This window comes from Podarcis pityusensis, assembly GCF_964106645.2.
Source record: "Podarcis pityusensis genome assembly, chromosome: 3".
Taxonomy (NCBI): domain Eukaryota; kingdom Metazoa; phylum Chordata; class Lepidosauria; order Squamata; family Lacertidae; genus Podarcis; species Podarcis pityusensis.
The window spans coordinates 69,093,534-69,108,133 of NC_138026.1; the positions used below are offsets into that span (position 1 = coordinate 69,093,534).

Sequence of the window (14,600 nt, forward strand, 5' to 3'; positions counted from 1 at the left end):
AACCCTACTCCTGAGGTACTCAAAGTAACAGACTCAAGGTTTCACTGGTTTGGAAGTCTTTTTCTAGAAGAATCTCTCCCCTCCTGGCTGGAATGAGACCTAAGGAGACTGTCTCTTCACAGCTTCTACTTCTCCTGTCTCAGCCTCAGCCTCCCAGTTAATTCCTGGCCTAATCACTCTGACAGGACACCACACACTGTCCTTCACACTAAGCTCAGGGACTCCTTTCTCTAGCTTGTGATATTTTCCTCAGATTGGATGTTTCTACCCAGAACCAACTCTCTCACTCCCTATCTTCCTACCTATCCTCCCAACCTACTCCCTCAACTAACCCAACTGTCTCTCCAAATCCTCTCCTTTTCAACTCCCCACTCCTGGAACCTCGGCCAATCAGAAGCTGCGGTTCATTAACCATTTGCTGGCAGGAAAAGAAGAAAAAGAAAACAATCTTTTCCGTCACAGTACTCAGAAGTAAGCCGTATGAGGTTTGATGGGGTAACTCCCAAATAAGTATACAGAGGACTTTTCAACACCTATATGAACCAGTACACACATATATAAGCACACACGCGTACATATATGGTAGAAGCCTGACAATTTGTTCTCAGTTGGCTGACTTCTTTCCCAAAGACATACAGCTAAGAATGAAGTTTTTGTAAATAAAGTTATTTTTTATCAGATTTAATCCTACCCCTTTCTTTTGTTCTGCAACCACACAAGAAAGAGGGCGGGGGACACTTTAAAAGAAATGGTAATAAGGGAAGAAGTCTGATGGGAGGGAAGAACAGGAGGCTTCAGGAGGTAGAATCATAGAATGATAGAGTTGGAAGAGACCACAAGGGCCATCGAGTCCAACCCCCTGCCAAGCAGGAAACACCATCAGAGCACTCCTGACATATGGTTGTCAAGCCTCTGCTTAAAGACCTCCAAAGAAGGAGACTCCACCACACTCCTTGGCAGCAAATTCCACTGTCAAACAGCTCTTACTGTCAGGAAGTTCTTTCTAATGTTTAGGTGGAATCTTCTTTCTTGTAGTTTGGATCCATTGCTCCGTGTCCGCTTCTCTGGAGCAGCAGAAAATAACCTTTCTCCCTCCTCTATGTGACATCCTTTTATATATTTGAACATGGCTATCATATCACCCCTTAACCTCCTCTTCTCCAGGCTAAACATGCCCAGCTCCCTTAGCCGTTCCTCATAAGGCATCGTTTCCAGGCCTTTGACCATTTTGGTTGCCCTCCTCTGGACACGTTCCAGTTTGTCAGTGTCCTTCTTGAACTGTGATGCCCAGAACTGGACAAGTACTCCAGGTGAGGTCTGACCAGAGCAGAATACAGTGGCACTATTACTTCCCTTGATCTAGATGCTATACTCCTATTGATGCAGCCCAGAATTGCATTGGCTTTTTTAGCTGCCGCGTCACACTGTTGGCTCATGTCAAGTTTATGGTCAACCAAGACTCCTAGATCATTTTCATATGTACTGCTCTCAAGCCAGGTGTCACCCATCTTGTATTTGTGCCTCTCATTTTTTTTGCCCAAGTGCAATACTTTACATTTCTCCCTGTTAAAATTCATCTTGTTTGTTTTTGCCCAGTTCTCTAATCTGTCAAGGTCGTTTGAAGTGTGATCCTGTCCTCTGGGGTGTTAGCCACCCCTCCCAGTTTGGTGTCATCTGCAAATTTGATCAGGATGCCCTTGAGTCCATCATCCAAGTCGTTGACAAAGATGTTGAATAAGACCAGGCCCAAGACAGAACCCTGTGGCACCCCACTAGTCACTCTTCTCCAGGATGAAGAGGAACCATTGATGAGCACCCTTTGGGTTCGGTCAGTCAGCCAGTTACAAATCCACTGAGTGGTAGCATAGTCAAGACCGTATTTTACCAGCTTCTTTACAAGAATATCATGGGGCACCTTGTCAAATGCCTTGCTGAAATCAAGGTAGGCTACATCCACTGCATTCCCTTCATCTACCAGGCTTGTAATTCTGTCAAAAAACGAGATCAGGTTAGTCTGACATGACTTATTTTTCAGAAATCCATGCTGACTATTGGTGTTGGACTACATAAAATGAGATTGGGAGCTGCATGCGTCTCCCAGGTTGCAGGTTGTCCACCATGAACTAGAGCAATGTATTACTTAACAACACTACTCCACAGTTGCTCCAAACTGCTGATGTTGTAGACAATCACAGTGCCAGCAGGGCTCAAAGCCAGAATCTCTTCTGAATGCATCAGTGGGACATGAAGCAACAATAGTGCTTCTGACTGAAAGTAGCCCCATGCTGTTTTCAACAATTGTGCTTAAGGTACACCAGTGACACAGTGTCCTTCAGGAACAATATGTGCATATTCTAACATACCTGAGTACACGCATTGGGGAGAAACAGACTCATTTGTAACCATATGTTTAATTGTTATTACATTTCCTCCAAAGAACTCACAAAGGCATACATGGTTCTCTTCTCCAGGATTTCATACAGGTGATATTTCCAGTCCTACCTAGAGATGGTGATACCTAGAGAGCCGTCTGAGACTTTCTGCCTGGAAGACGGATGCTTTTACCACTGAGCTATGGTGCTTCCCCAGTAAACATTGTCAGACATCCAGATTAAGTGGCATATTGCTCTGTAGCTTCTAAACCAGGGGTCAGCAACCTTTTTCAGCCGTGGGCTGTCCCTCAGATCATGTGGTGGGCTAGACTGTTTTTTTTGGGGGGGGATGAATGAATGCCTATGTCCCACAAATAACCCAGAGAAGCATTTTAAATAAAAGCACACATTCCACTCATGTAAAAACACCAGGCAGGCCCCACAAATAACCCAGAGATGCATTTTAAATAAAAGGACACATTCTACTCATGTAAAAACACGCTAATTCCCTGACCATTCGCAGGCCGGATTTAGAAGGCGACTGGGTCAGATCCAGCCCCTGGGCCTTAGGTTGCCTACCCCTGTTCTAAAACAGTTCAGAGCCTGAGTCCCTTAAAAAAAACAAAAATCCTAACTGGTTGAAGGCTTATACAAAGTGGTCTTAGAGACATGACCTGAGTTTTGCTAGACAACACTGTCTGCAGATGTAGTGCAAACAATAGTTGCTAAATGCCACGCACATATTTACTCCAAGAAGTTAGCATGATCTCGACCAAGTTAAGCATGTCAAGGTCCCTTTGATTTCAGTCGTTACTAATTTTGCTTTCTGTTCAATCCAGGCTAAAGTTTAGTGCACAATCAACATTTCTGTTAGAAAATGTTGACTTTGGTGATCTATTATCTCCAAACAAACATCAAATGTCAATTCCCATCAACATTCTGGGACCAATAATCTGTGGTTTTCCTTAATGTAGCTTTTCAAATTTAAAACGTTTTTATGTCATTCAAAATTAAGATGTCAAATAGTTTTGCTTAAGAACACTGAAATTTTCTTCTTCAACATTTCTGAGAAACGTGTTCTCTGAAATTAATTTAACCCACTCAGTTTTCTATTATCCTCTGCAGTTAAAGCCACATAGAAAAATTTGTGCCATAAGAAGTTTCAGTTACTTAGCCACCTGCTTATTTGTGACTTGCAAGACAGATATTCTTGGAGTACTGTTCTCTTAATCAAAAAAGGAGACTGATCAGGTTTTTCCTGTTACCCCTTAGGCAATAAAGCTACAATTCTCAAATCATTTAGTTTTGGAGTAGTGCCATTATTACCCTCAGTGCGGCTGCTCCAGAGTAATGCTTTTTAATGATTATGGTATTTTTGTTTTGTATTATGTTTTAAACTGCTTTAAAAGCATGTGCTGAAAAGTGGTCTAAAAATATCATTAAAAAAGGGGAATTTGATTGCAGTTTTAAGCACATCAGAATTAAATATTCATAAAGTGCCTATTGGATATACTAAGGTTCTGCGCAGAAGGAAAATTAATGTGTGCCTGCTACAATCTTAACAGCACAGAAAGGTAAGAATTTGAGGAAGATTCCAAGATTTTTAGCCAAGCCTGTGGGAATGGGAAAAGGAGGAAAAACAACTTTGCTAGGATAAAGGAATAAACAAATGCAGGATACTATCCATCTTGTTGGGGACTATGACAAGTAAATTTCCTTTCCGGTGCTTGAAAAAGTATCTTCCTGAATTTTGTCCTTTCCATGACCTTCATACAAAACAGAGGCAATGTTGCAATGTAAAAATTCCAAAATTTATAAAACAACCAGCATCATTATTTTAAAAAGTACCGTATCTGAAATTGTGTATTAAATGGGTTGTACCAGGGAGCCTTGGGCTTGCCGATCAGAAGGTCGGTGGTTCGAATCCCCACGATGGGGTGAGCTCCCGTTTGGTCCCAGCTCCTGCCCACCTAGCAGTTCGAAAGCACGTCAAAGTGCAAGTAGATAAATAGGTACCGCTCCGGCGGGAAGGTAAACGGCGTTTCCATGCACTGCTCTGGTTCGCCAGAAAGTGGCTTAGTCATGCTGGCCACATGACCCGGAAGCTGTCTGCGGTCAAATGCCGGCTCCCTCGGCCTATAGAGCGAGATGAGCACCGCAACCCCAGAGTCATCCACGACTGGACCTAATGGTGAGGGGTATCTTTACCTTTACCTTTGTATACAGTAGCTGAATCCTTAAATGTAAAATAGCGAATTCACTTAAGAAGCAATATATCTATTGTGTATCAAGTCTTCTACTGCTTTGATAAACTGCTTAGGAACCTCAAAATGATTATCCTCTCCCTGCTCCCTTTAGAAAACATAATATTTACTGCAAATATTGCAAGAAAGATAACTAATTATATACAGATATTAAAGCAAATCAGAATACATCCCCACAGGATGTATTTTTTTCTTTTCAGGTATTTCTGTACATAAGATCAGGAACCAGACAGGGGAATGTTATCTGAACCACCAGGATTTTCCTTTTCACCACTTTGAGAAGAGAATTTGGCCATTGTTACTACTTTTCCAAATTCTATTAATCCACCCTCTGTTAAGAGGGTGAAGCTAAGCACTCCCATGGACGGTACTTGCCTATACAGATTGGACTCCCAGAAACAAAGAGCAAAGCAAAACCTCCTGTGAGTACAATGGACCATTTGGTCAAAGTTGTTTGAATGAATCCATTTTGGATCCTTAGGGAATGCAGAGTGAAATACATTCTCACATTTTGCAAGCACTATAGTCTAACAATGGGACGCGGGTGGCGCTGTAGTCTAAACCACTGAGCCTAGGGCTCGCTGATCAGAAGGTTGGCGGTTTGAATCCCCGCGACGGGGTGAGCTCTCGTTGCTCAGTCCCTGCTCCTGCCAACCTAGCAGTTCGAAAGCAGGTCAAAGTGCAAGTAGATAAATAAGTACCACTCCGGCGGGAAAGTAAACGGCATTTTTGTGCACTGCTCTGGTTCACCAGAAGCGGCTTAGTCATGCTGGCCACATGACCCAGCATGACCCAGCCTATACATTGGCTCCCTCGGCCAGTAAAGCGAGATGAGCGCTGCAACCCCAGAATCATTTGTGACTGGACCTAACGGTCAGGGGTCCCTTTACCTTTACCTATAGTCTAATAATCTTGCATTTGTTCACATTCCCATCAAGCTACTTGTCCACAGACATCTCAACATTTGGAAGAGTACTCTGCAAGTGATTTTGTGTATTTTGGCATAAATAATAAACCACAATTACATTAATAAAAGTTGTGTTTCTTGCCAATTAGTGCACACTGTGTGTATGAAAGTACGTTCTCCAGATTTTTTGCCATAATCATTATTCTGTTTGTTATCTTAGATTATGCTTTCAAACCTGGGAAACTAATATATTTGTGGTAACTATACTATATCCAAAATGCTCTTCAAACAAGGAGGGAGAGAGAGAGAGAGAGAGGGAGTGTACATGTATGTTTGTGTATACATCCCTCTATATGTATGGAGCTATGCAGGGCTTTTTTCGAGCGGAACTCACTGGAACTCAGTTCCAGCACCTCTCAGGTAAGCACCATTGCGATTATATGAGAACAAGGGAGGTGTTCATGGTGAGTTCCAGCACCTCTTTTTCTAGAAAAATAGCACTGGAGTTATGTATGTCAATCAACTGTCTATCTCTTCACTTCTGTGAATGGAATAGAGTGGGGTGGGGTATCATGATGCCCTTTGTCTCAGGCAGCAAAATGTCTTGAGCCACTCCTGAAAACAATCAAGGTGCTCAGAGAGATTTACAATGCATATTAATTTTATTGTCCCAACAACGTTCTTTTAAGTCATTAGTACCTAGGCCTGGCCCTATAAAATATGATGTCCTAATCAAAATGTAACATCTTAGCATTGATTATCCACAAAATAATGTTCTAAAAGTATATTGAGAAGTGTTATCGTTGTGAAAAGTTATTGCCTAGCTTTATATAGGTTTTGGCAGCAAGCCTATGCATGTTTATCCTGGAATAAGCTTCACTGAGCACTGACTTATTTCTGAATAACTATGTATAAGATTGAGCTGTTTGACAGTGAATCTTCAAGCCTAATATTCTATTGTAGCGAGTAAGGACACCCACTTTGTTTTGCTGCCTACTGAGCAATAATTGATCAGCATGGAAACAAACACACTTTTCTTTCCCACTACCAATTTAGATTTCATGTAAAGACCAAAATTTAGTTTCAATCAATATCCAGTATCAGTACTTCTACTGAACGTTCTTGATCAGTATATGTAAGACAATATGTAAGACAGTACCTTTGAGCATGGTTTTGTTATTTTATTTATTGAACAAAATTTATATACCACTTGACTGTAAAAAATCATTTAAGCAGTTACAAGAAATATTAAAACCATCAGCAATATTAAATTTATTTGAAGGGCACATTCAATAATTTCAGCCCATCAAAAAAACATTTGGATACAACTATTCTAGGTCAATGAGTGTGGCTGGCAGATTTGAGCCTACTCCTTCACCCCCATTTTCCAGGTCTGTGGGTCTGAGAAGCTATATTGTAAGAATGGCAGAATGATGGTAAGGTTTGCAGAATAAGACCATCAATAACAGCTGGGATGAGTTGGGAGCAAAATTTGCAAGTGCATTTTAAGGTGGAAGACTAGACAGATTGAACATGTGCCATTTAAACCTGACAAGATGTAAAGTGGATGGTATGGCGGTGTCATCTTTCTTAGGTGCACTCAAGCAGCAGAATGTTATCCAGTAAACTGTGTGTTGCAAGTTGTGGGGAGAGCAATCTGTTTTGGCAGCTCTTTTTGGCTGCAATCCCATGCACAGTTCAGCTACTTTTATCCCTCCAACTACAAAAGGGTTTTAACAGTCTAACTGTGCCCAGGATTATAGCTCTTGGGTATTACATTTGATACAATTACTACTTGAAACTCAAGAGCATATTCTACATTTATAATACAAGAGGCTTCAAATCATCCTTTGGAGGGACTGTTACAGCCATTTTTCTCCATAAGAAAACATTGTCAATGAGAACTTATTTGCTACATCACTACAAATAAGCGTTTAGACAATTTGGTGGTGACTAGCGTTCTTGGAAACAAAATTAGTATGAAAAAGCAATGCTGTTGGGTTCTACCTTTTCTTCGAATAGTTCAAAGTGGCAAACATCAGGTTATGTCATCTCCCCCCTCACAATTTCCTTTGAGGTAGTTTAGGTTGAAAGAATAGGAGTGGCCCAATATCATCCTGTCAGCTTTGCTGTTGAGCAAGTCCATCATTGTTCACAACACCATAATGCACAGTGACCACTGACATAACTGTCTCCTTCTGTCTGGCAGATAAGGTGAGCCCACAAGCCATCATTTGCTAAGGGCTGCCCCAAACCTGGAGCTTTTATTTGGGAATGAAAGAAGAGCTAAAGCTTGACAGCAACAAAAACCTAGAAGCTAGTTGAACCAATCTTAAAAATTTGCTCTAAGGCTGCTCAGAGTGGTTGGTTAATAAAACTGTTTCATAAAGAGAATGTCAGGGCATTGTTTGTTTGTTTGTTTGTTTGTTAAATTTCTATGTGCCCTTCATCCAAGGATCACAATATAAAAACACAAAAATACACAACATAATAACAAACAAAACAAACCCCCCCCCCAGTTTAAAAGACCATAGATTGTTTAATTACCCCAAGGCCTGGGAGAAGAGGAATGCTTTTGCCTGGTGCCTAAAGATATCTAACAAAGGCACCATGGAAGCCTCCCTGGGAAGAGCATTCCACAAATGGGGAGGCATTGCTGAAAAGGTCCATTCTGGTGTTGCCACCCACTGGACCTCTCATGGAAGGAGCACATGAATAAGGGCATCAAATTACGATTGCAGGGTCCACGTCAGTTTATATGGGGAGAGGCAGTCCTTGAGGTATTGTGGTCCTGAGCTGTTTAAGGCTTTATGGGTCCAAACCTGCACTTTGAGTTGGGCCCGGAAAATGATTGGCAGCCAGTGCAGTTGGGCCAGGATTGGTGTTATATGCTCAAATTGTACTGCCCAGGTGAGCAACAGTGGCCCACTAAATTTTGCACCAGATAATAATATAATAATAAATTTTATTTATATCCCGCTCTCCCCAGCCGAAGCCGGGCTCAGGGCGGCTGAGATGTTTTCCATAACGTCTTTAGAGACAGCCCCATGTATAATACATTGCAGTAACCTAACCTAGAGATTACCAGAACATAGACAACAGAAGTTAGGCAATTCCCATCCAGATAGGGATGCAGCTGGGCCATCAGTCAAAACTGATGGAAAGCATTCTGCACCACCAAGGCCATCTGAGCCTCAAGCAACAGCAATGGACCCAAAAGTAACCACAAGCTACGGTACATACCTGCTCCGTTAGAGGGAGTGTACCCCTATCAAGAGCAGGCTACTACCCATCCATCAAGTCTAGGGAACTAACCAACAAACAGTGCCTCAGTCACATCTGGATTTAGATTCAGTTTGTTGGTTCCCATGCTTGGTATGGTATAATTTGGAGTAAAAGTATGTTTTATCCTTTATTATTGTTATCTGAGAGAAATCTGCATTAATATGGTTATGCTTTCCTATTATTGAACCATTGAATCTGTAAGTAAAAATTCTATTCCCAGCTATTTAGCCTTTGGCCTCAATTATCCAGGAGCTAGCATTAAACTTGAATAACAGATTAAGGATTTTTTAACAGATTGGAAGCTCAGAAGATAACTATAAGCTTTCAAAATTTCTGGACAAAAACTGCAAGTGAGATACCAAGAAGAAGCTATAATGCGAGGGGTTATGTCGAATACCATCTTAGAGGATGATGTGTAACAAAAACACATGGGTATCAGAACTTGTTACTCTAATTGTGTGTAATTTCATCTTCCATTATTGGAAATCTGTATACAAACATATTGGTTGTGTTATCCTTGAGTATAAAATGTTGTACCAAGAGTATATTGTCCCACAAAGACTCAATAGGTTTTACAAAATTATTTTATTGCTGGACATTTCATGTGAATATGTTTATTTCATACATACAAGGGACATTTGTTTTCAGAAAAGGTATTTCTGTGATGATTCTGATTCTGCTGAACTTTATTATTTAAAAAACCTTATGTACACAACACTAACCAGTGCTTTTTTTCTGGGGGTACATAGGGGTACGCATACGCCTAAACATTTTGTGAATCTAAGTTTGGCCTCATTGAGGGGCAGTATTTCAATATGAGTAGGAAAATGAGAGTACCTCTAAACATTTTTTTAGCAAAAAAAGCACTGACGATAACAAAAACTGGCAATAACCTGTGCTGGGCACAGGTGAGATTGTCCTGCAAATAAAATATTTCAAAATTACATGAAACACTGTCTCGTCTTATTTTGGAAATATGTAACAGCCTCCAGTCTCTACAATTAAGACCTGAATTTCATTGTGTAAGTTTGTCAGCTTATTAAAAATGCCTTTGTAGAATTGTTGTCATTTTATATATGCATAAAAGCACAGAGAAAGGTGATTCATTAAAATGCAGACCAGTATTTAGATCCTTTGCAGGCTGTAGGGAGTGTAATCAGGCCAACAAATGCCTTCTTAATGATGGGGGGAAATTATTAAAGAGGAAGATGGGGCTGCTTTGTACTACTGCTGCCCTATCTGAAAAGCTAAATTTACTCAGATGAAATACAGTACTTAAAAGGAAATACCATGACGTTAATGTTTCCTTCTGGGGGAGTTTTAAATAGGGTGACATGCATGAGTGATTAGAGCACTGAATAAAAATAGTGTATTGTTACTAATAAGGGAAGTGTTCTTATTAGTAACAATTCATACACAGTTATTTTTATTCACAAAAATAAATAAATTTGTAACTTGATTTCACAACAAAGACTGTACCTGAAGGTAGGGTTGCAACGATAGCAGGATCTTATCCTTTTATAATATGCTTTAGAGTCTCATAGTATTAATATGATTCATTTTTCTTAAAAAGGATGGAATGGCTATATCTGAATGTTTATGCTTTGTATAGTTCATTGTATCTATATTTAAAGCTCTGGTTTCTGTAGTGATGGAAATGCTTAAGGCTGCAATCATACACCATCATGTGGGAGTAAGTCCCATTTAACTCAGGGCTTACTTCTGAGTAGACTTGTATAGCAAGACTGCACTGTAAGTTACATATTACATCAGACAAAAAGAACATTCAGAGAAACAAATGGTGAAAAACCTGTACCTGTCTATTTTTTTTCCTTAAACTGGAGTGGTTTCGCAGGTATGGCTGCTACTTACATTCCCTCTTGGACAGAGGTAGATGGTTAGTGCATGACTCTCAGGTTCCTTGATAAAATTCGTAACACCAAGTTTTGCTCCACATTTTGCACTGCAAAACTCATTTTAACGGATCGTTATGTCTGTGTGATTAAAAGTTACAATCACCATCTTTAAATTACTGATTATCAGTTATTTTTAGCTTTCCCCACCATGGAGATGTGCTGATGAGAAATGCTTCAATTGGAGCCTCACACATAGGTCTTAAAGACAGGAGCCCTGTCAGAAAAGGTGGGAGTAGCGATCCTACACCTTCTCTGGTATCCGTACAGCTTTCAACAATTCTGACCTTCCAATTTTGATTTAATTTTATATTTTTTAAAACCACTTTGCTCGGGGCACTTGAGGCTCTTTCTTTGCTTTGTGTTAAAACTCTTATCTGATTTTGGATGAATTTTTAAAAAGTCATTATATAATGATGTAATTATGTGATGATATCATCATGCACTGCACTATGTGTTCATCACATAGTGATGATGACTAGGAGATATAACATACCTGACAGTGTTTACTCAGCTCTCTTCTGCTTCTATGATCATCAGAGGCTCTAGAGTTGGTAAGCACCAAGTATCAGATTCCTCCACTGGATTAAATGGGCAGTGGCACGAAGTTAAGATTTTTGGGAGTTTTGATAAATCAGTGAATCACTTTTAACATTCCTCTTCAACCTGAAATATGAACCACAGAACATCCTGATATATACTGTATCTCTGTCACAACTTATTTTTTAAGAACTAAAGTTTTTAACAAGGCCATTGCCACAAAATGGAGCGAGTAGGACACGTTCATTTATTTGCTGGGTGGAGAATATAGCCCTCAAAATCATTTTGGAACTCTCTGCTTTAGACTACACATATCCTATGATGTGCTGGTTATCATCTCAGTAGGCCACAGTGCTCCTGGACTAGAATAATTCATGTTGTGAAACATAAAGAAAAGTGCCTCCACTATGTGTCCCTGCCCACCAAGTAGATTCCACCCCACCCTTCCATCCAATCTTTATGGAACTCAGCTTTAGTAGCAAGAGACTAGAAAGGTGGCAGGACTGAAATGGAGGCTTATCTGCTAATTACGGTACCTTATTTCAGCAGGGAAGAAATCTCACTTTCAGAAACTGTTATGTATTGGGTTTAACACATGTTTATGTTACAAGGTGCGTTCGTCTACCAACACTTATACTATTGGTTAGAACGCTTATACAATTGGTTGTAACATAACGTGTTAAACCCAATACATAACAGGAACAAATATGAAATTACATGAGATGAGGGAGAAATGTGGTTTCTTTTCCTGTGTCAGACCAGTTTCTGGTCAAACTCGCAGAGTCAAACTTTTTAAAAAGTTTTGCCTGCTTTCCACATTCTGCTGGGATCTGCAGTTGTCATGACTTTTTCACCCTCCAACAATAGAAGAGTTGAAGCACTCTTGTGGGGGCAGGGGGAATGTCGTAAAGCTGCAACGAAATAAAGGGAGTGTCCCTTCAAGTCACTGTATTTAAGATTAAGGAACAAGCAATGAGCAGTTGATCAACTTATTTCAGGGGATTTAGGAATACCTAACAGCCTAGGATTGAGTTTAGTTCATTGTAAGGAGCAGAGAATTGTTACATGCAGGTGGAATCTAGTCTGTGAAGGCTGCCGGCTGACCCTTAAACAACTATCCCCCGCTACCCCACACCTACACTGGATTACTAGAGCACTCCTCCGCAGTCAAGGCTGAAGAAAAAATCGGGGCCCATATGTGTGCTCCCAATGAAACAAAGATGCCCAGTTGTTTCTTATCGTAATCTAGAAGCAATGATGGGGATCTTTTAGCCTTCCAGATGTTGCACAACAATTCCCATCAGCCCCAGCCAGCATAGCAAATAAGTCAGGCATGATGGGAGGTGGGATCCAGCAGCATCCGATAGGCCACAGGTCCCCTCACCCCACCTTCTAGGCTCCTCCTATGCAATTGACAAATTCAGGATCTGCTGTGCGTTTTCCCTTAACCCTGCCGCTGTCACGGGAGACATGGGGTGGGGACACTGCGCAGCTTTTTGCTGCTGCTCGAAATCATTATTATTGCTGCTGCTTGCTACGGGATCAGTACAGACACTTCGATGCTATGGCTTAACACTGTCGGAAAAAGTTTAGCTGACGAGTATTAGGGCTTGTCCTAACCACGTCGGCAGCGACGGGATGTGGGGAAGACGGGGACCAAAAAGTGGGCGCTGACGTCTCTTCTCCGTGGAGAAGTTGCCCGCAGCGGCGGCGGCGGCCTCAGGAGGCATCACGTGCGCGCGGCGAAGGGTGGGTCGGTGGGCGGGTTGCCTTCGGAAAGGGCTGCTCCGCGGCTCCTTCCCGTCCCTCTTCCCTCGCCTGGGTTTCGGGACGCCCTCCGTGAAACTCCGCCCCTGGATATGGGCGAGCGAACGAGGAAGAGGCGAAGGGAAAGAGAAAGGCAGGCGAAAGGAAGCGCAGGGGGCTCGGCTTTGTCGTGAGCTCGGGAGCTGCTTCGCCTTCCCATCTGCCGGGGGAGCCCGACCAACTCCGGGGAAGAGGCGGCGGCGGCGGCCGGGGGCTGGTTGGCTGGTTGAGGGCGCAGGAGCCGCGGCAGCCACCGCCACCACCCTCCTCCTCCTCCTCCTCCTTTCTCTCCTCCCCCAGCGCCGAGGCCCACTAGGAGGGACCCAGAGGAGCCCCCCGGAGCTCATTCCCTGCTGGTGGGGGTGGCACACGCAGCCCCGCCATGGCCACCAAGGTGAGCAGAAAGCGAGCCCTGCACGCGGCAGCCTCCCTTCCCCAGCGCCGCCCGCTTTTTGTTTGTTTTCAAATAACTCGGGTGGGTGGGGGGTGTAGTTTCTGAGGGGACGACTCGCAAGTGGGGCGCGTTTCTCTGGGGGTTGGGAGGGCGTTTTGGCGGGACTCTTGGCTTGCCTGCCTGCCCGCCCGCGCCGGGGTCCGGTGCTGGCTTGAGGAGCGGGGCATGGCGGAGGGCGGCGTCTGAGGGGCATTCCCGCCCCCCCCCCGTTGAAGTCACTTGGCACAGTTTAATCTATTCCAGGCAGACGGGCAAACGTGCGTTTGGGCCTCCAGCACAACTCTCCGCTGTGGTCTCCAGCAAACGGGAGGAATGGCTGGCGAAGAGCAGCCTTCAAACTTCTGGGTGCTTCTGGAAAGAGTTTCCTTTCCACTGGCGATATTTTCATTAATCCGTGGTAAACAGTGAAATGAATGACTCGCTGTGTTAAAAGGCTCCTCTCTTCTAGGAGACAAACTCTCTTGTTCCTCCATGAGTAACTTTTCCCCAAGTTCAGGGTTTGAAGACAGTAATATGTGTCAGTGAAGAAAGAAAAAACCTGCTTCCCAACTCCATTCCTAGGTGTCATCACATTTTGTACACAGTGCGTGTTAACTGGTTGTCCTTCTGGTAGTATCTGTTCCGTTTTGTAATTCTGAAAAGTTGCTTGAAGTAATGCAGACTTGGCTGATAGTATCCTAACAGCCAAGTCCTCTGCATGTTTACCGGGAAGCAAATCCCATAGTGTTCAATTGGTCTTTCCTACTAGTGTGTTTTGAGTTACAGCCTACATGTGCTTTCTGGGTTGCAAGAAAACATTTCAAAAATACTTTTCTGGGGCGGGGAAAAGTGCTAAGATATCTCAAGGGAGCAGCAGCTGATTGATGTTAGCATAGTCTGTGTGGAAACTTATTTTTAAAAATCAGTACTGTTTTCATACTGTAAATGTTTAAATTCTACAGCTACTTCATTTGTTACTGTTTTTAGTTCTAAGATCAAGCAGTAAAAAATTAGCCACCAGGTGTTTTTAATACGTCCTTTTTCCTTTCCTTGATTACATCATATGTTAGTTTTGATCAC

The 14,600-nt window shown here is 42.4% G+C and overlaps 1 protein-coding gene and 2 long non-coding RNA genes across 5 annotated transcripts in view; 2 read left to right on the forward strand and 1 right to left on the reverse strand.

The window, feature by feature from the left end:
* Positions 1-1,500: 1,500 nt before the first annotated feature.
* Positions 1,501-12,981, reverse strand: LOC308473137. The gene is made up of 3 exons (XR_013983939.1): positions 12,671-12,981; positions 11,238-11,407; positions 1,501-1,988 (listed from the first exon to the last, which is right to left on the reverse strand). It is a non-coding gene; the product is annotated as an uncharacterized lncRNA (long non-coding RNA).
* LOC308473139 lies at positions 1,983-6,100 on the forward strand. The gene is made up of 4 exons (XR_013983941.1): positions 1,983-2,008; positions 3,837-3,946; positions 4,837-5,058; positions 5,764-6,100. It is a non-coding gene; the product is annotated as an uncharacterized lncRNA (long non-coding RNA).
* The window catches only part of SNX9 (sorting nexin 9), a 45,784-nt gene continuing 42,454 nt past the window's right edge, over positions 11,271-14,600 (forward strand). For 2 of the 3 annotated variants that reach the window (XM_080998382.1, XM_080998384.1), the window contains exon 1: positions 13,314-13,481. In XM_080998382.1, coding sequence (XP_080854508.1) covers positions 13,470-13,481 — 12 coding nt within the window. In that variant the 5' untranslated portion in view covers positions 13,314-13,469. Of the gene's footprint in view, positions 11,296-13,313; positions 13,482-14,600 lie in introns of those variants that run through there. The other variant, XM_080998383.1, reaches the window with a different exon arrangement.